The 24,850-nt window shown below is 36.7% G+C and overlaps 1 protein-coding gene across 7 annotated transcripts in view; it reads left to right on the top strand.

The window, feature by feature from the left end:
- The window catches only part of LOC143353624 (lateral signaling target protein 2 homolog), a 70,573-nt gene that overhangs the window by 28,648 nt on the left and 17,075 nt on the right, over nt 1-24,850 (top strand). For 6 of the 7 annotated variants that reach the window (XR_013082186.1, XR_013082185.1, XM_076787079.1 and 3 more), the window contains exons 2-3: nt 21,948-22,370; nt 24,454-24,810. Coding sequence is in view for 5 of the 7 variants with exons in the window: in XM_076787079.1 (XP_076643194.1) it covers nt 21,948-22,370; nt 24,454-24,810 (780 nt within the window). In the remaining 2 variants the exon portion in view is untranslated. The remainder of the gene's footprint in view (nt 1-21,947; nt 22,371-24,453; nt 24,811-24,850) is intronic. The other variant, XM_076787080.1, reaches the window with a different exon arrangement.

Below are 24,850 nucleotides of genomic sequence, written 5' to 3'. Positions count from 1 at the left end.
CTCCCCTCGCAGGCTTCTCTCTCTCTCTCTCTCTCTCTCTCTCTCTCTCTCTCTCTCTCTCTCTCACTGTCCCTTTCTCTCTTTTTTTTTCGCTCCCCTCTGGCTAACTAAGAAACGTACAAATGACTGCGAGGGACGATTCCGCAGGAATGCGCATTATCGTACTCGAAACATTCGGCTCGAATGTGTATGCAACTTACCGTATCGAACGGCCGGGAATTCTCTCGTTCCGATTGCTCGAAAGTAACCGATTTGTTTGTTGCTTAACCGTTCGCCTATGATCCGTGCAGGGTCCTCCACCGAAATATAAAATACCGGTGTTATACCGGCAGTTTCCGGTTGTACCTTCGAAACCCTTACAGAACCGAAATACCAAAATACCGGTATTATGTCATATCGTTATACAGCGTGTCCCGAATTTAAAACTTCAAGAGCGTGTAGGGGACCGAAAAACTAAGACAAAAAGTCTTTTAGAGATTTGCTCGTTTTTGCTTCGTTTTGGGGAAAATCGGAAAAATTCAATATCTCGTTGTCAGTTGCTCTCTTGAGTTGTTGTATACACTTGTATTTGTGATTGGTTTGACATTGTTGTGTGAGTTGTGACAGCGAGATGTGTAAACACTTGATGTTATACTTTACATTCTTTCGTTTGTTTACATTCTTGCTTTCTTCTATGATGCCTTAATCAGTCTTTAGTCAGTTACTCAGATATGTAAACACTTGATGTTATCCTTTACATTCTTTCGTTTGTTTACATTTTTGCTTTCTTCTATGATGCCTTAATCAGTCTTTAGTCAGTTACTCAGATATGTAAACACTTGATGTTATCCTTTACATTCTTTCGTTTGTTTACATTCTTGCTTTCTTCTATGATGCCTTAATCAGTCTTTAGTCAGTTACTCAGATATGTAAACACTTGATGTTATCCTTTACATTCTTTCGTTTGTTTACATTCTTGCTTTCTTCTATGATGCCTTAATCAGTCTTTAGTCAGTTACTCAGATATGTAAACACTTGATGTTATCCTTTACATTCTTTCGTTTGTTTACATTCTTGCTTTCTTCTATGATGCCTTAATCAGTCTTTAGTCAGTTACTCAGATATTTTGGAGTGAATAGCTTCAGCTGCAATGCCCCGTACCTATTCTAATGTTGAATACGCCGATATAGTTTTAACTGATATAATTTATCAAGTCAGTGCTAGATGTAATGCTTGCATTGCTGCAAAAGGGCAACTTTTTGGACAATATCTACATTAAATAGATGATAACGTAAAGAAAATGTAAATAAATAAGTACAAAAATGAAAACTTGTTTCGTTTCTTTTTTTTTGCGATTTTCTCCAAAACGAAGCATAAACGAGCAAATCTCTAAAAGACTTTTTGTCTTAGTTCTAACACTAAGCGGTGTCAAGCGGACGACTTCGAAAGAGGGAGGGGGGATTGAGAATTGCTGGTTGCGAAAGAAACATCGTCGTCTCGTATCGAAGGAATACTGTATAAAGAGATTTTGCTATTATTTGGTCGTTCGGAAAGTAATTTAGTTTTTTCAAGGGAAAATGAAAGACGATTTTTCACTACTTAGAAGTTTTATTGGGTGATGTATTGACCATTTTGTGCCAGGATCTTTTGCCATTTTGCTGACAACTTGGAAATCCCATGCTCGTAGAATTCCTGTTTTTATTAGCAAAAAGTTGAAAACTTCATTTGAAATGAATTTTACACCGCTTAAAGAGTGTTGAAGAGAACGAAATAAACGGTAAATACACCCTTTCCGTAAACAGCACAAAACTTTTTCCTTGATAGCACTGTATGTTTACCCTTGCGGTAATAAAAAAGCAAAACGCGACAGAAATGCTCACTTTGATTTTCCATGTTTGATACGATGACAAAAAATACAGTGTGTTAAAATTTTCCACTTACCGGAAATTAACCGATTTGTTTGTTGCTCAATCATTTGTGTACACTCGATATGCGAGGGTCAATCGATTATTAATCAAATTTTGTATTGTACGACAACATAGTCGTTGTTATCTATTATAAGGCCAAGTAGAAGTTCAAGTAATGTCTTACACTCAATCTGCCTCATGGGCTATTCTAGTTAACCGTTTTCTCGAGACAGTGTTTACTCGATATATGTCCCAAATATCTAGTCGATAGAAGTCCCAGAATTATCCCCACTACCTTACGCGGCCTCGGTCGTCGAGGAGTGTAAACATACTACGGGTTGGGTATATCGGTGTGAATCCAATAACAAAACTTTTTTTTAACAAAGCATTTTTCTAATGAAAATGATACCAAATACGATATATTATAATTCTGATGATATTTACTTGTGTAATGAACGATGAAAGTTTCAGACGCAAAGAAGTACAGCGTATGTGAGAGAATACGAAGTGAGATGCCATAATACACTTAGCATACACTTATTTGTCTCCCTAAACGTTCACGATTCAAAAGTCCCTAAATTGAAAGGATATAGTTGTGATCATATTTTTGTTTTTCACCTTCCAACAATATGGAAGGATATTTACATTACTTATGGGATGATCTAATATTTTGTTGAGCTACAATGCACGCCCACAGGGAATTATAAATTAGCGTGACATGGACAAAGTTTTGGGAAACAGTAACAGTAAAATTTAGTTTGTAGATGATCGTATTTAGATGAGTGAAATGCAACGTATAATTTGCAGTTCGCAGATACGTGCAATTACAAATCTTTTTGTTACAGTCTGCTCTTCGAAAGAAACGAGCCCAGGTACACTAATGATGATAATAGCTGTCCACCCCATCGCAGTTATATACTCCAGACTTGCAGCACATGCGTTACAGAAGTGAGGAGGACAGCTATTGTAATTATCGTTGTATCTCGGCTTCCTCTTTTTGAAGAAGAAACGATAATTGAGTTTCTGGTATCACGTGTGGATTCTGAATTTTGCGACGATATGCTTGCTATAATGAAGCTTTCTAGCTTGAGCGATAAAAACCGTGTAAATGTTCAATACTATTATTGTGGTTTGTGTATTCACCCTTAAATGGATCTTCAAAATGTACTTAAAATGTACTTAAAAAACAATTAAATTATATTTAACATTATATTCAGATTTTGGATTCATCTCTGTTGAAATGGTAAATAGGGACGTAGTGATAAGGTAAAATTTCATTTAAATCCACATATAGTTGTATCATTAATAGTTACAAATTAAATAATTATTTGCATAAATCTGAGTGGGTCCTATAGTTCACTTAAGGATTAAAGTAAAGTACATTATGGTCAGCATGGTTTAAATTAGAAGATTGAATTTACATTTAAAATTCGCCAAGAAAATCATTCGCAGACGAACCAACAGACTCGTAGCGAATCTAATGATAACTTCGATCATGTGCTAGATCGATCGATTGGCTCGGTGGAATCGATCGCAATATGTAGATATTTAATTCCACATAATGGCCGGAAGAAATTGAATCGCTTATTGAACGTCTCTTTAGAGGGCAAAATTACGCGATCGATTAAAAGTTCCGGCTTTTTATTAACTATACTACAATATTACTTTTTCCTAAAATTTTACTTGTTAATATTCGATTTTTCGAGATCAGTTCATGTTTCAGCATGGAAACTAAAATATTCCACGATTTCGTGACAGCTATGATACATGTCATTGTTCATATTTCTTTTTTTTTACATGTTTACGTTCATTTCCTCCCATTTTTGGTCTAATATTAGTAAAACCTTTTATTTTAATGAAACAAAAAATATGGAGGCACGGTGCATCGAGCGGGAATCATAATAATCGTAAAAAAGCTATCTCTTTCCTCACGGTCGTAAAATCTCCATTAGCGAGGACGTGTTATGTTGGAATTCGGTTCTCGGTTCGGTTTTGCCATTGTTGGTGACGTAACAGCGTATATCTCAATGGTCCGACGTGAAAACGTCATTAAACATTCCGGAAAATATGGACAGTGTACCAAAATATGGATTTGAAAATGATTAATATACATCTTATGATACCAAACATTCCTATTAACATTTCGCAGTTAAATGAAAAGTAAATTAAAACTATTCAATTTTCTATCGAACACTGCATTTTTTAATTTGTTCTGTTCTGTTTAATTTGTTCTGGATAATTACACTAAAATCGCTCAATTCCATTGAGGCTTATATTTCTAATTTCTTGAGGATTTTTATACGTTAAAAATGCATAAGTAACCAAATTATTACGCTATACTCTGAACTTTTATTATCTGTTGAATTTGTACATGAAACATGCACCAGAAAGTAAAGTAAAACTATTCAATTCTAATTATCCTTAAACTTTGAATTTATTAAAACCTTTTACACTATACGAGGCAAATCTTAATCTTAAACTTTTAATCTGCCTAATGTTACAACGTCTAATTTGTTGAAAGCCGTCATACATTAAAAATGCACAAGCGAGTAAAATAGAACTATTTAATTCTATTTGATCTTGAACTTTTAACTTGTCAAATCCTTTTATACCATATGAAGTATAATGATTAAATTCTGTTTAATCGTATATGTACCTCTAATTCGTTGAAGATCGTCATACATTAAAAATGCAGAAGCGAGTAAAGTGAAACTATTCAACTCTATTAAATTGAATAGTTAGACTGAATTTTCAATTTGTTGTTCATGTTTTAAAAACGCGTAAAGCTTGACAATTCCGTAACAGGTCACCAACTCACGGTTCTTTATGAAAAATTCATTACGAAATGAAAATTTATTAGTCACCTGAAAAGTGGCAGAAGAAGCCGTAACAGAAGGAATTAATAAAGAAGATTGAAGCAATCATTCTTAACGCACGTGTGTCGCACTCGCGTGTTCTACTTCAGGAAGAACGATAAAACACGTGTGTGATTCGGTTGAATGTATTTTTCTCGTGTGCACACGATAGAATAAATATTCGTTTCAGTTCCTCAACGCAAAATAAGTAGTTCCCGGTATTGAGCCTGTTTTTTCCTGTTGACGCGTTCATTGCCGCGTCAGTCACCGGTGGCCGGCGACGCCATAGTCGCCATAGTTGGAGCACCTGATTAAAGGAAAACCCAATTACGTTGACAATCCCTTCGATGATGGATTTTTCTGCGTTTACCGTAAATTTATCAAATACACGGGAACGTACAAACTAACTGAAATTAATTTATTTTTATAGCTCTTGCCACCGAAAGAAATGGCCTTCTTCTATTTATTTACGAAACTGAAGGAATTCTCGTAGAAATCGTAGATTTGATATTGAATCGTTTTATATGTCATTATTAATCTGTCTATTTTATGCATTTATGATAAAATTGGGAAGGTGTAATTTAAAACAAAGTTCAACACGATTTTAGAATATCAATACATTATTTTCAACTTATTAAAATAATTAAAGAAAGAAGGGTTGATTTATATGTGGCTGTTGTCTTTTGCAAACGATACAGACAATTTCTTATCTTGCGCAAAGATTCGCAGTCTACATTATACACATTATATGTAGGTTCTGCATAATACGAAACTGGCACAGTACACAGCGCGACAGTGTTACCTACTTGCAAAAAGGCACTATGCATTTTTTCACCTTGCGCAACTAGACCTTCGACGCCAACATATTTTCTCGATTTGCAGATTCTATAAATAATCGCGATGCGAATTTTACTCGGCTACAAGCTTATGTTGCTTCGCTGGAGAATCCAGGGCTGCATCACGATACTCGTAGGCCCTATGCAATTATGCGTTCAACCACCATTCCCATCACTCCCCATTACTCAAATCGCTTCGCCGTGTCAATGAACTATTTGATCGTATTTTGATTTGTCATTTTCAAAAAGCCCATTCTTTGTGTTTCACATTTTCTTTAAACGCGTTTTTCTCGAAATCCCTTCTTTCGAAACGGTTGCCACGATATCTCAAGTTCCACGTGACCAATTGATTTGAAATTTTGAGAAAATCTTCAGCACATGCTCTGTTATCGCCAACATTTATCAAAGCCGTCAATTTTTTGTTGTTTTTTTATCGTGCTAAATGCCGAAATGTATTTTAAAAATCGGTAATTTTGTAAATAATCAAGATTTTCAATTTTTTGTGGTTTGGATTATATTCATGCTGATTAATAAACAACTAGATTTTTTTGTTTTGGATCGGCAGATAAACCGGAATCGTGGCAACAGTTGATCCATGTTTTTCAAAACACACTCTATAAAAAAATATCTAACTCATGCAATTTTGAACATTTTTACTTGAGAAAAATCGCGCATGTACTTCAAATACCAATAAATATATGTGCAAAATCCGTATGCAAAAGGTTTGATAGTTTTCCTGAGAAAATTGCTAAAAATACGTCCAAAAACGGTCTCGAAAACCAGAATACTCCTTTGATGTAAAAATGGTGCAACTCAAAAATGTTAATCATTGAATAATGAGGATTCGATAAACGATGTTACGTTGGTCGTATTAAAGTTTCGCTAAAATTATATTGCAATTATTTTATTTAATGATGCTTAAACCTTTAAGGTGTGGTATTAATCTAAACAGACAAATATTGACTTACACCACTTTAACATAAAATTACTCGTTATAGCATACAAATATAGGTAAACTGGAACGGTATTACTGAACGTCGTAGAAAGTTTTGCCATAATGCAAGGGTTCCCAAAGTTTTACCTATGTAGGTGAGCCAAATTGAAAATTTCAAAATACTTGGGGGAGGGTGGCCAGAAAAAAGGTAAAAGGTTAGACATACGGGAAAGATTTATATTAATTTTATAATAGTTCCATATTTATGATGATAATTAATTTTTATTAAAAATTGTTTACTAACACATTTCAAAAATATAATTCAGGGGCCGCATTTCTAGGGTTTGCGGGCCCTACTTTGGGAACCCCCACCACGAAGGTGAAACCCGGTGATCTGTTGCTAATTTTCTGTTCTTCTCCTTACTTCTAAATCGAAAAGCTAAAAATCTATCTCTTGGTAGAATTCAAAGTGTTTCTCGAAGTCCTACAACTTTTCCAAATTGTTCAAAAGCCTCGGACCAAGGTGCCAGTTGAACGAGTCTGCCCCGGAGGAACGACGGAGCGACACACGTTCGGTTTTATCGGCCTACATAGTATGTGCAGCGAAACGAAAAATGTGTTGCGATATCGTCAACTATTTAGCGACGCTGAGAGATAGAGAGAGAGGGGGTGGGTGGGTGGGGGGATGCGACGAGAACCGCTCGATTCGAATTCATTTAGTTGAACCGATGCAAGTCACGGAGGCTTCTGACGGTTCAGAGAACGGAAAGTGTGGCCACGTGAGCTACGCCGAGCATACTTTCGTTACTTCGCAAAATTGTCAGATGAAACTATGCTGCTAACCTGTCCGCCGTTGAATCCAGTTAATTTAACTTCTCTCTGACATCTCAGGACGCGTTGCGTCTCTCTTTCGAGTTCTAAATGTTGGCGATTGCGTCTCCAAGTTGCAAGGTGACTCCAATTGTGCAGATGCTGAAGATCGTCAGGGAAATACGTCTGAGATTATGCTTGAACTATCGGCGAACTGTTTCCTACGCGATAACAATGTCATAATTGAAGTCGCGCAGTTTGGATTTTCCTAATGTTAATATTTGTTAACCCTCGGGCAACGGAACATTCTTAGAACTTGACGGCGGACATTAGAACAATTTAAGGATATCGTTGAATTATTTTTATCTGTATGAAACGATTAAAGGGAAAATACGTTTTTCATTCAATCGACTCGGACAATTTTTATTTTGCATAATCATCCGCGGTCTTCTTATAACTATATAATTGATGATGTTTAGAACTGTTCTCTACTTTGTTCGTCAATTTTTGAAAACGTATTTTTATAGACACATTAATTTTTCTATTGTTTCTAATACACCAGCTCGCTCTACCTGTTCATTCAATTAATCCGACAGAAATGCAATAATTGAAGGGTGATTTTGATACTCTGGGTCAAAGTAGACCCGCACTCCTCGAGCGGAGGGTTAAAGGTGATAATTCGTCTCCGGATTTTATGCACTTAAGAAAAAAAATGAGTATGTGTAATTTAAAACAGTGAAAAATTTAAAAAACTGTAAGAGTAGTGATTAGTAGTGAAACATATAAAATTTAACTCCCGTGTTTTGCAATTCGAGAGTCAATCCGGAGTCTAATAATGATGATGCAACACCATAAGATTCGAATGAAATCGGTATTAACACTTTACCTACCAAAAACATAAAATTTTACATTAAAATATGGTATTAATGTTGCATTAAAGCGTAATTCTACAAGAAATGGTTATTTATGAATTATATTCATGATCAAAATTTTTATTACTATTGAGAGACTTATTAAGAAATTCATAGCTGTGAGTCAGGCTTAGAAAAAGTGCGAAACCAACGTCGTAGGTAACATGTTACTAAAAACTTCCTGCACGAGTATTATGCAATACTAATTTCTAGAACTCTCATTTACGGTTCAAATATTTAGTATTCGAATGAAGAACTCGGAAGCAAATCACGGTAAATCCCTTAGTATGAAAATTAAGATAATTAAGTCTTTGAAAACTTAGTTGTAGAAAATATTAGTACGCACAAAGGTTTAAGACAATATAGGGTAAGGGACCCAATTACTGTGCCTATATTAATTATACTTAGTTTGAATGCATAATGAACAGTAAACAAGAGATATTACATTTTTTGCCATTAAAATCAGTTAATATATATGTTATATATCTCTTTCTAATGTTCATTATGCTTTAAAAATAAGTATAACATAGTCACAGTAAATGGCACCTCCACAGTAATTGGGTCCCTTACCCTACCAATTAACGCATAACATAGAAATAATCTTAAAGCCACCACCGTCGGTCAAACTGACAGGTTTGAGATTTTTTATTTTACAATTACTGAAATTTTAAATCAATTCAATCCCGTAATTTTTATAAGACAACATCCATCAGTTACTTTTAAGACTCGGCAGGTTTGGTGTTGAGCACAAACGAAAATAAAACCAAACAATTTCAAATAAATTGATGTGAGAAAGTTGGATTTGCATTGGTTGGCTTCTCAATCAGATCGAATTGAAGTTGATCTTGGCAGGGAAGAAAAATTCGTAACGTAACAATTATGCTATCGCATCCTGTGAATTTTAATTACAGAAGAATTACAGTTGACTTCTGTGTTACATGGAAGATTGCCGCGTTTCTCCGGATAATGATTTGCAGTGGATTTAAAATTCTAGCAGTTTCGCACGATTAAAATTGACAATGATTTCCGCCTGGCAAAGGTTAACGCCTCCGGAACAGTCTTCGAAGTTTTATCGGCGGTCTGACCCAGGTGCCGTTGTTTTTTCATGTTAATCCGCGGACCGTTTACATATGCACGACTAGGATCGCGTTTCGTTGAAAAGCGAACACACTTGTCACATGCAATAACGAGAATTTGAATGGACGCGTCCGTGCACCTTGCCACTAGCGTGCTCCGGAGCGTGGCCTGGTCGATAATCTGACTTCGCTTCCGTAATAGGAGGTAATAAGTGTCTAATTTACACCGAAGACCGTAACAATGCGTCACGGTGATGGTAAATCAATGGCACGTGACCCAATTTTCGGTACTATATGTGGAGCGTTCCGAAAAGAAACGACAATATCCTGCGAATCGATTTCGTAAAACTCACCGTATGAGAGTGACTTTTCCTTGAGTCGAAGCTTGCGAAGATGCGCAACCTTTTATCTTGAAATAATAATTCGAACAACGTTCCCTCGCATGAGAAAGTCCCCTCGTAATCGCCGCTTTATTTTTGTTACTTTTCGCTTGCTGCCAGGGTTTTCACGTGAAATGTTGTCCAACTCTGTCCATAAATTGCGGATATCTTTCGTGACTATAACTTTGATCGTATTCCTCGGCGAGTTTCGTTCTTGACCGTATCCTTGAGCCAACAACGGGAATTTACGGTCTTGACCGTAACTCCGACCGACAGACTCTTGTGCATCATGGTTTTTGACGTAACCGAATCTCTTAAGAATTTTGGTTCTCGTCGTAACCTAATCTCTAATCGTCCCAGCTGATGGAACCTCACGTGAAACATCTTTTATTTAAACGTCACTGAATCTTTATGCAGATTATCATTTCTGTGCGCAACTCTGAACTAAGTAAATCTTATTTTTAGTGTCATTCATCAAATAGTATATCGAGTTCATTAAATTGTATCGAGTTTTGCTGTATCTGCTCGCTTCTATTGAACAGAGTGCAGATTTTATGCGAAACACAAGTTTCCTGTTTCGATTGCAAAAAACAGTGGCCAAATGGAAACTTCTTTTAATCTTTTTTATAAATGCATAAAATCCGCGGTCAACTGATAATGAAGCGAGACATTCAACAACTACTTCTTAGTAATTACGCAATTTTAACCCTGAACTTTTAATTACTCGCATATAGTAATTACAATCTCAACACTTTAAGTTTAACGTTTCAAGCATAAACAAAGGTATCGCTAATATTTATTTTGCATTAAAGTAGTATTGGATAAAAATGTACGATTAGCATAATTTGTGTGCGACTGCATTGCTCCCCCCCTCGTTCACATGAAGGGTTAATGTTTCGTGTCGATGGATGATGTTGATAAAGACAAGTGGGAAAGCGAGAGAGTTTTCAGAACGTTATGGTAGTTGGATCACCTGTGCGATCGACAGTTACGCTGTCACGGTTTGCTTTTCTTTGTTTCTATCGGATACATTGTTTTAACGAGCAATAAACACGAGCCCGCATCACGCGAGTCGGTGGTATCGATTCAAAGTGCATCGACATAGTCTTACGCAATCGCAATTGCAGCGGCGCGTAGGTATCGTTGTGCATCCTAATTTACGTACCCGTTTCCCGACTGAAAATAGATAAGAGAGCGTCGGGGGCGTATCCGTGGATGAATTTTCAAAAGTTATGCTCCGCGTACTAGGCGTGTTTCGGAATTGCAAACGAGAACCTTGGGCGTGAACCATTTCCATTTGAAAGAGTCGCTTCTCACTTTCTACGACCTTTTTATCCGTGGATGGTCGATCGTTCCATAAAATCGTTTGAAAAGACAGCCGCGAATCGATTATATCGATTCAGTTGAATATAAAACATCGATACGAGACAACATTAATTCGGTGACAACGGTTTGTTGTTTTTAATCATTTATTTTCAATGCAATTTTTATGAATACATTCGTGACACTCTTCTGATTAAAATGAGCCCAAACATGATACAACTCGGAGCATGTTTGCTTGTGTAATTCACGATACAATAGAGCCTCTATTATTTGAATTAACCGAAGTGGAAGATAGGTGTTAGAGTAAATAATTCGCATTCAATACAGAACAGAACTATATAAATGAATAGGTTAAATCTTTACTGATTTGTTCAGTGAATTGTTTACACGTGAACCGTCGGTTCGGATAATCGAGGTTGTAATAAACAAGCAAACATGTTCCGAATCCTTTCATGTTTGGTCTCGTTTTAATCAGAAAAACGTCAGGAATATGTTGGCAAAAGTTCCGCAAAATGATTAGTATAAACAAAAAGTTTTCGCTATTATTGTCTCACCGATGAATTAAACAATTTAATTTTCGAGAGGATGAATTGAAACGAAATTGAACGAATATAATCTTTTATTTAAGGACGAACTGTGTTTTGACACATTTTCTTTGTTTATCTATCTTCTGCGTATTCTCTGTTGCGTGGAATAAAATCACGGTAAATAAATAGAACGTACAAAGAATCGAATTCTTATCGATTTATTTGGCGTACAGAAAAGCTCGATGTTTTAGAAGAATCGCAATCGTTTGTAACGTTCGTGTAACTATTACCGCCAAATTCTGCGGACAGTTCTGCAATTATTGGCCGACACGAACCGGAGAAAACCTCGTTACGCTTTCTAAATCGCTTTTTCGACGTTGATTTTTACGACTCCTCTTCTGCTCCGCGCCTCCTGTGGCTAATGAGCGACTCATGTATCGTGTTTAATATCGTTTACTATCGATCCCACACTCCGAAATTCCTCCAGCGATTCGTTCTGGCTGCGTACATTTTCACGAGCTTTCAAATCCAATAAATATCCATCTTTATTCCTTGCACGCACAATAACGGACAAAATACCCGCACATAGTAAACAATTTTAATTGCCGTTCGGAGGGGAGTCGTTACAAGAAACGCGGAATTATTGTTCCTTGTGATAAGTCGTTCCACTATCTTCACATTTTCGTATCCTACTTTTAAAAAAATGATTTACCAGAATATTACACGACTGGCTGATTTACGGTGCTCCGAATGAAAATTGATTCACCGAGACGGCAGTAAACATGAAAGTCTGTTACTCGACTTCTCTTGTCCTGTTTATCAACGGACCTGACAGTGCACCAACACTTTTGCTCGTGAAAATATCACTTCCTTGTGGATTTTTGTTCAAATTAGTTTCGTCGTTAGCGAATAAAAAATTCTATAAGGTAAGGAACCCAATTGCCGTGGGCGTCACGATTACTATGTCTATACTGATTATACTTATTTTGAATGCATAATGAATATTAAAAAAGAGATATTCAATTCTTTTCAAAAAATCAGTTAAAAAAAATCAGTTAATAAAATCAGTTAATATATAACTTAATATTCACTGTTCTTTAAAAACAGGTATAATTGATGTGGGCACAGTAATTGGTAACCCTGCAGTAATTTGATTCTTTGCTTTATTACTCTGAAATATACACGAAGATGATACAGTCAACCGCAAAAGTATCCGGCCACCCTTTAAAAATGAGTGACTTTTATAAAATTGGTTCAAAAGGCTACAGTTTTTTGTGATGTTAGAAGGATTAATGTGGTAGGTAAGTTATAAAAAGATGAATTGAAAAATGTATCGGTTCTGATTTTTACCTTTTCTCATCTGCACGTATAATAAGAATTTTAAATATGCCTTTTGTAGATCTAGGTAAGTTAAATGCATGCGCAAAGTTTCATAAAAATCGATTAAGGTTACTATGAGCCATGAATAATTGATAATGTCAAAAATTTTGAGAACCTGCGATTTAGATCAATCGTAAGCCCAAAATTCAAAGATTCTTACGTCTTGCAATGTCTACACCTTTTTTACGCGCTAACCTATTTCGAGGAAATTTTGTGCATTTTTTAATTTTCATTGTAGGCGCAGATAAAAAAGTTATAAATCATGGCCATTACTTTTTTCTTCGTAATTTTGACCAATGCTAATTTTTCTAACACCCATTTGCCAATCCTTCTAACATCTCAAAAAGAAAAAAGCTCAAGCCGTTCGAACCAATTTTTAAAAAGTTCTTTGTGTTTAAAGTGTGACCGGATACTTTTGCGACTGACTGTAGACAGATTGCGGATTTTATTCATTTCTGCCAAGAATGATTAGTTGGAACGCAAAATAGTGGAAAAAGCAGAAGATTTTAAGCATTCGATTACGCTATGTCAAACTTATTAAAATTTTCAAGAAAAGAAATAACTGTCTATGCGATTTCTGTTTATCGCAATCGGTGCACACAGTTGTTATTATGCATAGAAATCCCCAGTCTAATGATAATTATTTGAAAAATACTCGTTGGAATAAGTCACGTCAGATTTATCTAACTACATTTTGATACATGCATTAAAGGATTACTAAATTATTAAACTGCGGATCTTTATGCGAAATGAAAATTGTATGCATCAATTATAAAAACACGAGCTAAATGAAATTGTTATTCTTCCTTTAATAATTTCAGCTAGACGAAAATGGTACATAAACATTCTTAAATTTTTGGAACATCAGAACCACCGAATTAGTCAAAATGACTGGTTTTCGTCAGAAGTTTTTGTATGAACTTCTTCATTGAAGCACATGTTTAGAATAAAAATTAGGTTTGAATAGATGTATCTCTTGTCATTATTACAAATCAATATTCAGGGTGTCCCAAAAATATTGTACGTTCTTGAAAAGGGTGATTCCCGAGGTCATTTGAAACAACTTTTTCTTTTGCGAAAATGTTCTTCGCGGCTTCGTTAATAACTCCTTAACAAAGCTGCGGCAAACATTTTCGCAAACGAAAAAGTTACTTCAAATGACCTTAGGAATCGTCCCTGTCAAGGATGTACAATATTTCTTGGAAATCCTGTTACATCAGTTGTATTTATTACTTGGCAGTTCTAGTGTTAATAATCCTTTTACTGTTTTATATTGCGTCTACTCGTTTGGGCAATAAATGCATAAAATCCGTAGTCTAGAAATTATGTTATGTTATAGAAGGATCATTGTGCTCGTTTTGAAGTATGAAGTTTCTAGTATGAAATACCTAATTTTAGAAAACAGCGTGAATTTCTAGTTGCTTTTTTCTTTTGAAACTTTAAGAATTCGCGCAACTTTACGGAGTTTAAAGTGTTTATTTTCACATTCATTTCTACGTAATCTCGTAGAAGGACTCCTCTCTAAAAACGTTTGCATTGTTTGCAAGGCACAGAAGCCAAATAGAAATTTCTTTCATCTTTTAATTATCTTATCATGCTGAAAGTAACACACTGTTGTTCTTAACTTCTTTCACTATTTCCACTGCTTTAATTCTACTCGTTTTTGTCACAAATACATACAATCCTCTCAAAAGTACCTTTGCGATTTTTTGACACGGTTTTATTGTACTTTAAACAAAAAGCGCGTATTGTTGGCATAAAAACAATCAAGATTGTCGGACTTGTACGTAGTGTGTGATCAACGTGTGTATCGAATGTAGGTTTCTAATGTATGCTCGGCGCGTGTGTAATATGTGTGTCTATAGTCTACGTCTAGTGTGTTTAGGAACGAGTAGTATGTCTCTCCACTGCCTTATCATTTGCACTTTGAGTTATTCTAATGCCGACGACATACTTTTCATTCAGAATACAATAACACTGCGACAAAAAGTCGCAGATCAACTTTTTCGAAATCATTATAAACAGGAGTTATTCTTGAAATAATTCTCGTTGTAAAATCACGTTGGAACGAACGCAGAACAAATTGTTTAAATTTCGCAGAACCGCCCGAGTTACTAAATTCGACAATGATGAAAATCAGTTTCTCACTTAATGTTCTCTTAAAAATACGATTTTAAATCCTTTAAATCTGTAGCAATCGAAACACGAAATTTGTATTCTGCACGAATACAAATTCTTCGATTTTATGGACCATTTGGCAAGATATTATCCTGTGTTAATTTTTTATTCATGACGTGTTCGAATTTGTATTATGGTGCACAGAAACAAGACTGCGATTAAACTTTTTTTGCGAATGCACAATCTTTGGCTTGAGGCGAAGATCGTAAACCTAGCCTCGATGCGAGTGCCCGGAAAACACCTTGTTTTTTCCGAGGCGTTCGTAATATAATCATCAGCTAAGAGATAAGACGATAAGAGCTGCAACAACAATACTTCACGTGCGGTCGTATTGCTCACCTCCGAATAATATAAATCGCCGATAGCCCGTGAACGTACATGTAATCTCGAATGATTATAAACTAATTTCCGGAGGCATAAATCGAATAAATATTTATTTTCTAACGTTGTGTTTCTACACTCAAATCGATAAGAAAAATTATAAGACCTTTTCTGTTGCGTTCGGCACAGTAAAATGTGCTTTTATGTACTCATAAACGCGTTATTTAACATTTTTTTTATGTAGTGTTCCATCATTTTTTTTTAGGAGAAAACATTCGTGTAAAGCACGCAATCATTTACACATTGCGAAAAGTGCAAACGTGTTTTTCCTATTTATTTCCCTTTTAATTTTGCTATCGCCTGTTGAAAGTTTTTCGCTCCCTTCTAAATTCAACAAACTTTACTTTATTGTGTCATAATGTCCATATTAGTATAAACAATGTCGTTACGTCAAATAAAATATGATAAAATAAAAGTCAAATGAAATTTTTGTTATGTCAATTTTGGATCGAAATGAATAAAAATATGTTTTGCGATCAATGAAAGACGGAATTATGGTTTATTAGGAAGTATAGGATGGAACAGAAAGGGTGAACAGAGAAAGAAATGTCGGTCGTATGTGTGTCAATTAATGCGCAATGCATCGGATCGCAGAAGCCGGTGACTCTGTGTTTGTCGATTTGTATTTGTCAGTAGGCGATAATGGCGGGATCGATTGTGTCCGGGAGTCAACGGGAGAAAGTACTCGTGATTAAATACATCGACGCCGTTTGATGTAATTAGTAGTTGAATAGCCTTGGTACCCTCTTCCATTGACGATCACTGTTTACGGAACATAAAGTATCGTACAGTCAGTCCACCCTTTTTAATTACGGCATAGGTATAATTAGAGTCATTGTTTCGAGGCGCACGCGTTCGTATCAATATATAAATATCGCGCGAGTGATGGCTTTTCTCCCGCGGAGAAACAAGCACGGAAAATTACCAATCGTGAAGAGACACGTTTTCTGATCGATGCTGCACGGAAAAGTGCTATGTACCCCGTTTCAACTGACACGTGGGAAAAATCCTTAGACTCATCATTTCCCGAAAGCACTCGCACTGATACAGCTAGCGCAACGCTAGATCTACCGTACGGTAAAAGAAGCACGTGTTGCCTTATAAAAATGTTAAGATTAGATTGATTTCATTCTTACGCTATTTTTCCTATAATATGTGTTTGAATCTTGAAATTTATTCAACTGTTTCCCAAATACTTGACATTTAAACTGTTGTACTTTCAAAGACTTTAGTTAGATTATTCAGAGAAATTTCTGTATACTCCTGTAAATTTCTGTACTTTGACCTTTCCGAAATTCTTTGAATTCAAGCTATTCTGCGCACGCTTAAACAATTTTTACGAGGATTAAAATCGCAGACTTTCTTTCCGAGAGCCACGCGAAAGCAACAAGGAAAAACATGAATCACACACCACCGACGGACCAAAATTGATATTCTATCTCTACGCTCGACAGTTATTATTATTAGACTGTGGATCTTTTTGCAAAATAAAAATGTTGTGCCTCGATTACAAGTAGGAGCTGCACAGACGTTTCTTTCTCCTCCGAATAATTTTCACAAGTTACGAACAATATAACCGTATTCGTAACATCGTCTGATATTTTCAATATTTTGCCTTGAATGCAGAAAATCCGCGATCTAGTTACGATCCAATTGCACCGATATTTAATCAACAGTACCGAAGCAGGAATGCGTGGATTCGGCAAACGAAAAGTTGCCGGTATCGCCGCAACAATTACTATATTATTTTTAATCCAGCGCGTATAACTCATCTCCGCGGATAACGCAGTTATCGAATATCGTATTCGATTAAAATTGGCTAGGCGTACAGCTGGCCTGACCTCGCGGATCCACGCACACACACGCGCTGAAGTTAATCAGCAGAGTATTTCAGATAACGAAACACGCAGCAAAGCGCTTAAACTTCCGTGCGGTTGTTAATTCATCTTCAATAAAGATACGTATCGTTGCAATCTCTTCGTTGGTTTGTTGACGTTGACGCGACAAAATGTTATGGTTGTCTTGCATTACGAGCCTGTAGCAATTGTCACTTGCAATTGCGATTTCGAAACGCTGAACTCTTACAGCCCCCCCCCCCCCTATTTTTTAAAAAACAAATAAGTAAGTAAATAAGTAAATAATAAAATAATAAAAAACAATAGTTTTTAGAGTACCTAGTATACAATGTAGTGTAATTAATTACATAAAACACTACCTGAGTACCAAGTAGTATATATAAAACAAAATGAATTTACTCGTATTATAAATCCTTAAATTCTTAACAAAATTGAATTTATAAGCAAACATTAATATTAAAATGTTACTTTTCTGGTTTTTATGCTAGCAAATTCATCAATAATTCCTTTATTACTTAGCATGGTAGCAACATCATGTTTTATTGCAATTATTGATAAACCTGCTAACCGATCTTGAGACATGACCTTAAGTAATTTTCTATTATTTTTAATCCGGGTGAAAGATCTTTCGGCAGAAGCTACTGTTACGGGCAAAGTTAAAAAAATTCGAAGAACAATGGTTACATTTTCAAATACACACTCCAAATTGTTGGCACAAATTTAATATGTCAATTGTATCTGAATAAAATTCATTTCAACATTCAATTTGGTTGACATTTAAAAATTTTAAAAACAGCATTCATTTTATTAAAAAAAAAAATAATTTTGTAAGGCGCCCTGGTGCTGTGCATCACTTGCATCGTGCCTTGGGCCGGCCCTGAAAGCACATAATCCCAGCTTGTGAAGTGAATTGAATGCGTAGAAATGTTATTTCTTAAAATATCTTAGTTATTTGTGGATTGTATGCAGTTAGGATATTTATGAACATGCAACAGATAATTCGTTCTATATTTAATGAGATTGTTATTCTGAGTTTTATGAAAACAGTTTCTATTATACTTGATCAATTTATGTTAAGGTCCACACTCTCCTAATTAGAAAGCTCATCAAGATTCACGTGGACTTTCGCGAGTAGCATTTAGCAAGATTATGTGCTTGCTGAGTAATTCTTGAATAATTTAGTCCAAAATGATAACCAGTAAGTAGATAGCAATATCCAGGGAAAACAGATAACACGAAGTCGTGACAAATGTTTATTAACAGCAGAAACTATGAATAACAGACTCGCGTTGATACATAGATTTTCAAATATAGACTTCCTCACAGGCGTGTAGCCTGCACATGAAAAGGTGTGTTATTGCATGTGCTTGATTTTATTTGCACATGCGAGAAAGCAGCGTTTGCATGTGTCCATGAATTGATAAGAAATCCATAAACATAAATTTTCTCTCGCTGGGTCAGGAAGGAAGTCTTAAAACACGATGAATCCTTTTTTTTCGTGAAGTTAATGAAGATAATTGGAAAATATAATTAGATAATTGGAAAATTGACTCCTGCGATGACTATGGCGCCTATTATCCGAATAGATGACAATAGTAAATGCGATTTAACACTGATACAAGTGATGCAGGCGATAGCTTAAAAATTGTCATATAATAAATGCCAGTGAATATTAATTTATTGATACTGAAATTAACCAGGTTTACAGAGTAAAGTGGAAATTTCATAATCAAGTTAACAATCGTTGTTAACAACTGAATAATAAAAGTCTCAGTCGTCTGCAAACAATTAGAATAGTAGTCTCACTTCAACTACTCGGTACTTCCGTTGTTGGAAATTATATCCGAACTAACTTTGAGCAGAACTGTTAGACAATGGTTGTTGACCACATTGGGTCATCCAACTATCGGTCGTTGCAGAGATGTTCACCGGAGAGGACAGTAGAACTAATCCTCGTCTGTTCGTCATTCTCCCAGCTGAATGTACCCCCCTTGATGTCAAAGAGACACAATGGCAAAAAATCAATGTACAGTGGAACTCCATTTATCCGAACCGTCATTGTTAGAATACCTAATTCAACGAACTCGTTGCCGAGACCCTGTTATGCGAACTAATTGCGATACGTGGAGTCCTATTCAAAAGGTATACAATTAAATCGATCTTTTTACCAAAAATGAAACAAGAACATCGAACGTAAACCTGCTTACATCAACAAGAATACTGTCACGAACACGCTCAACACCATTATATTATTGCTATTGTCATGTAATGTTGTTTTTTATCCTGTGCGCTTTTAAGTGGGTATTCTGGTTTTCGAGACCCTTTTTACGCAAACATTTCAGAATTTTTTCCCGGAAAACTATATAACCTTTTGCATTGGCATTGTGCACACATATTCATTGGTTTTTGAAGTACATGTGTGATTTTTCTCAAGTAAAAATATTCAAAATTACACGAGTTACGTATGTTTTGAAAAGCATGAGTCCACGGTTGCCACGATTACGGCCTTTCTACTGAACGGAAACAAATGATATTAACCAGTATGAATGTATGAATAGCCCGAACCAAAAGAAACTAAAAATCTGGATTATTTACAATATGGGGAATTTTGAAGTCGCCGATTTCGTAAAATATTTTTCGGCCTTTAGCACGATAAAAAGATAAGAAAAAATTGCCGGACTTTAAAATGTTGGTTCGTGCGTCAACAGGGTACGTGCTGAAGATTCTCTGAAAATTTCAAAACAATTGGTCACGTAGAACTTGCGATATCGTGGCAACCGTTTCGGAAAAAGTGATTTCGAGAAATGCGCGTTTAAAGGTTCACCTGTCAATATCTCGCGACGCAAGTTGCATTCGTCAATCGCCTGTAACTACGTCAATATTACGAATTCGAACAAATTCTGTAGCACACATATTCTACAGCACTTACACTCGAAGAAACTGCAAAAAAGAAAAATCGATTTTTCGACAGTCAGAACAACCCTTTAAAGTAGCATCGCATCCCTTTCATCTTCTTTTTGAGGAGCTGAAGGTTTCCGAGATCTTCCGCCCATGGTCAAAGATAAATAAAAATGTCTTTTGATAAAAAGGACTGTGTTAGACAGCATTGGGCTCATTCTAAAGCAATTAAGTGCATAAAAGTCTGGTTCCGTTGAAATCGACAGCGACGGAAGGGTGCTCAAGAGACAGAGTAGAAAGTGTAGTCTTTTCGGGAAAGTCTTTTCTGTTTCTGACGTCATTTACCCCTGGGAACAAAATCCGGAGCGCTACCAAGAGCAAAGAACACTTGTTAACCATGCTCGTACGAAAATAAAGGTAGAACCGTTTCATTTGTTCGTGGATACAGTTTCCTGCATATTCTAGAGCAATTAAGGTCACAGATTGTTCTGTGGGGGTGCAGGCTTGATTTCTTTGAAACCGAGAGCCACGGAACTACGTCCATCCAAGAGAAAGAGGAAAGTAGATAATCCTTTCGCAATATCGAAAGTTTCGTTCTTTCTCTGACGTCATTTGCCCCTGGGAACAATCCGCAGCGCTTCCACCGAGGAAAAACTACTTGTTAGCCACGCCTGCACCACAATAGAGAAATGAACATTTAATTTACAGTCACGAAGAAATGTATTGGCACAGGCAGCTTTTAATTATACTGGGTGAACTACATAACTTCACCACCTGGAACATCTCACTTATATTTGACGATAAGAAAAAATGTAGCAGGAGAACATTATATTGGTTCGAAAAGACGTTATGGTAAGCAAGAAGGTTTCCCAAGAAAAATTTGTTGCTTACCGTAATGTTTGTCTGTTCGGTTTGAACGATAATGTTTGTTTAAACATTCTTTCGTGTCATTAAAAACAAGTGATGTATTCAAGGTGATCGAATGATGTTGTCCACCTTGTGTAACCTGTAGCATTAACAATCTAATGTTATCGATTGAGTTTATTCAATACTTTGTGCGTTCTACACATAATAATTATAATTTCTTTAGAAACCAACGCGCTACCAATATATTCCTTACTTTCACATGTAACCACATAATTAAAAGTTAATTTAGTTGCTGTGCCAGTACATTGGTTCGTAACTATACGTGCCGGTTAGAGTTTTCGCGTTCTAGTTGACATTGAATTTATTAGCGAAAAATATATTCATATCCGTGTCTTGCAATTGATGCGCAAACTTTCTACTTTACATAAAGATCCGAAGTTTAGTAATTACAAACATAGATAGCCCTCCTGGCTGCGTAGAAGCTAAGGGCGACATAACCACGCCCACTGAGAACAGTCATTCTACACAGAGTTGCCATATCAGGGGAATTGACTCGAATCGAGGGGAAAGAGTTACCCCCTCTTTCTGTCAGTACTGGATTAGTGTTGATGGCGGAATACGTAGCGCAGTAGAAAGGGAAATTAGAGTGGGGGAACAAGTCTTGATCTGGCTAATCCGACTGTAAAGTTTCGTCTTTCACCGACGTCATTTGCCCGTGGAAACGATCCAGACTGCTCCCAAGGGCAAAGAGCGTTTGTTACCCATCCCTGCGCCACTAGAAACGAGCAAACATCTCGGACAGTATTCCCAGCGCAGCCCTAATGGGATTGGTGTTTGTTTATATTTCAGAGAGACGACACGAGTCTGCTCGCTCAGTTTTTCTACGCTGACGAGGCACTGAACGCGGTCGCCTGCGAATTAGACTCCTTCGACGGCCGGCAGGAGCCAGAGAGATGCACCACACTGGTGAATCAGCTGCGCCATTGTCAGGACAAGGTGCTGACGATCTGTAGCCAGATAATGGACGAGCTGATCCCGGAGAGCAGGGCGAACAGGGATTTCAGGGTGAAGTTCCCGGACGACGTGATGCAGGAGAACCTCGCAGGACAATTGTGGTTCGGCGCGGAATGCCTGGCAGCCGGCTCCTCCATTATGAACAGGGAAGCTGAAAGTTCAGCCATGAGGCCGTTGGCGAAAGCTCTGACAAAGTCGCTGGATCTCGTCAGGAATTTGCTCAGGGAGCACGCGCTCAAAGGTCACATGAACCTGAAGGTATTTATCTTCTCTTGTCGCTGGAACCATTCGCCTATCAATCATGCTCGCTCTCCTACGTCCAGGAGACTACGTCCGATTGCAGTTTTATTCTAAGCGTGCTCAAAAGTACAACCAGTCGGAAGAGTCTCCTGTTCTAACCCTTTTATTTGCGGTCCGTTCACTCCAATACCTTTAACAATTTTTGACGGTCTTTGACGCGAATTCATTTTGAATAACTTTCAAAATCTGTGCTTGTCTTCTCGTCTTCCTTATTCTTTCAGACAACTCAGTCTTATTAAATTCTTTGCCACCATGAACTTTATCTCTTTTAACGGAAAACATCTTGATGTTATGTAATCAGTCATTTGATTAAATGTTAGTATATCCAGTGTTGGGCAAATTGTTGCCACATTCTAATATTGATGGCAAATTTTTGTAAATCTGGATTGTCCACTGTATTTTGAATGTTGTTCAATATTTTCCTGTGGAAACAGAAATAAGGTTTCAGAGTAAACGTTTAAGTAATTCTTGTGATATGTCGATGCGATGTTGGAACGTGTAGGAATATTTTCGCGAGAATATTGCGTGTTTTACAATCCGATGACATTAATTCGTTGTTATCAGATTTATATTGGAAAGAATTTGGCGTAAAGCTGCTCCTGGCAGCAACTAATTCTTTCGCGTGCCGGTGTAATGTAGTAGCGTGTCGTTAAATAAGAAACCACTGGGTCACACAAACGTGCATGGTCCGTGAGTTCTGGCAATATGGAATCATTCCAGCGGGACGAAAGGAAATAATTGAGGATGCCAGTTTCAGAGTCGCGGAAATTTGTATTTTAATATTGCAAAGACTACTTTCCGTTAAAACGAGCATTGTAGTTTACTGTATTTAATATGAATCTTTGCTTTCTACTTAATTAAAACAACCGCCCCTCAAAAAGTTATTGTTACTCTAGAAAGGAAAATACAATGTCGTTTGTTCATTGAAATGGACTTATAGAACAGTAATGCACAAATCGTTTGTACTTCATAAATTTTATTATGGTTGCAATAACTATCGAGTTTCCCATAAACGTGCCGCTATAAATGCTCAGTTTGATCATTACGCTACATCAATTAAAATTTCTGTAATTTCTATTTTAATATTTCTAGTTTATTATCATTTCTATTACTATTTCTATTTTAATATTTTGAGTGCTCATTCTAGAAATTGTTAGACTGCGGATTTTTGTACAGTATAGAAAATGTCTGCACTAATTGCAAGAAATGAGAGTTACAAAAACGTTTACTTCCTCTAGTAATAATTTTAACAAGTTGAAAATAATTTATCGGCATGATTAAACTCTTCTGATGTTTTTACTGCTACATGCTTCGATACATTAAGGAAGAATAAAAAAAAATGTTTATTCTTTCAATCAAATACAGCACAAGTGTCGCGTCAAATACCTTCTCCTTTGTGCATGTGCAGAACGTTTGCTATACACTGTATAACAAAATAGAAGGGGAAGCAGCGTTGCCAAATTGCGATAATCTAAATAAAGTAATTTACGTTTCATCGAATTCTTCGAAACGGCGGTTCATAAAGGCGAAAGAGAATGTAGAGAAAGGAGAAATAGAAAATGAAAGAAAATACGCGGTGGTAGTATAGTCAAACCTCGATAACTCGAAAACCTCTATAAGACAATAATTTTGTTTATTCCTTCCGCTTTGGCTGCCGCAGCGGTCACATATGGGTGACACAATTTCTGAATGAAACTCCAAAATCAATTTTTATTACAATTTCTTAACCCAAAGTTTGTTAGTGTTTCCAAGTTGTAAAGAAGTTGCTAAAAATTATCGTTACAATAAATTTCGTCGTTTCTATTTTTGCATTATGAAACGAGCACTTTCAATATTATGTGACTTTCGAGGACACTCAACATGTTGATCTTCGCAGAAGTCTTCTGTGATTTAACCTTTCGTTTGTTAAATCGCTTTTCCAAGAAATCTCGACAAGTCGAAACCTCTATAACACGGAGATCTTCGGTGTTCCCTCGAAACTCGAATTGCCGAGGTTCAACGGTAGTTCGGAACAGTGGCCAACTAACTTTTCTATTCGTAGTATCTCTTTCAGACGCAAAACCCGCTGGACCCGTTGTTGGAGAAGCTGATCGAGTCGCTGAAGATCTTCGACCGGCTGTTCTCCGATTTCGAGCTGTGCTACGTCGGCGCCATGGTACCGGTGAAATCGACCAAGGAGTACGAGCAACAGGAACTCGTGTGCGTTTTATTTTCGGAGACGCTGCAGAGAGCTCTCGAGCGCGGATTGCTCAGCCAAGCCGATGTGGATAACTACGAGCCAGCCCTGATGTTTACTATTCCCCGTTTGGCGATTGTTTCTGGTCTCTTGGCTCCGCCTGGAGGCCCGCTGTGCCTCAAATCACCGGACAACATTAGCGAAATGTTTAGACCGTTTAAGGTAAGCCATTCGAACGGCCCTAGTTAGCCAACCAACGGCC

The sequence above is a fragment of the Halictus rubicundus genome, chromosome 4 (genome assembly GCF_050948215.1).
Source record: "Halictus rubicundus isolate RS-2024b chromosome 4, iyHalRubi1_principal, whole genome shotgun sequence".
NCBI lineage: Eukaryota > Metazoa > Arthropoda > Insecta > Hymenoptera > Halictidae > Halictus > Halictus rubicundus.
Note: the sequence above shows the minus strand (reverse complement) of the source record. Positions and strands in the feature narration are given on the sequence as shown.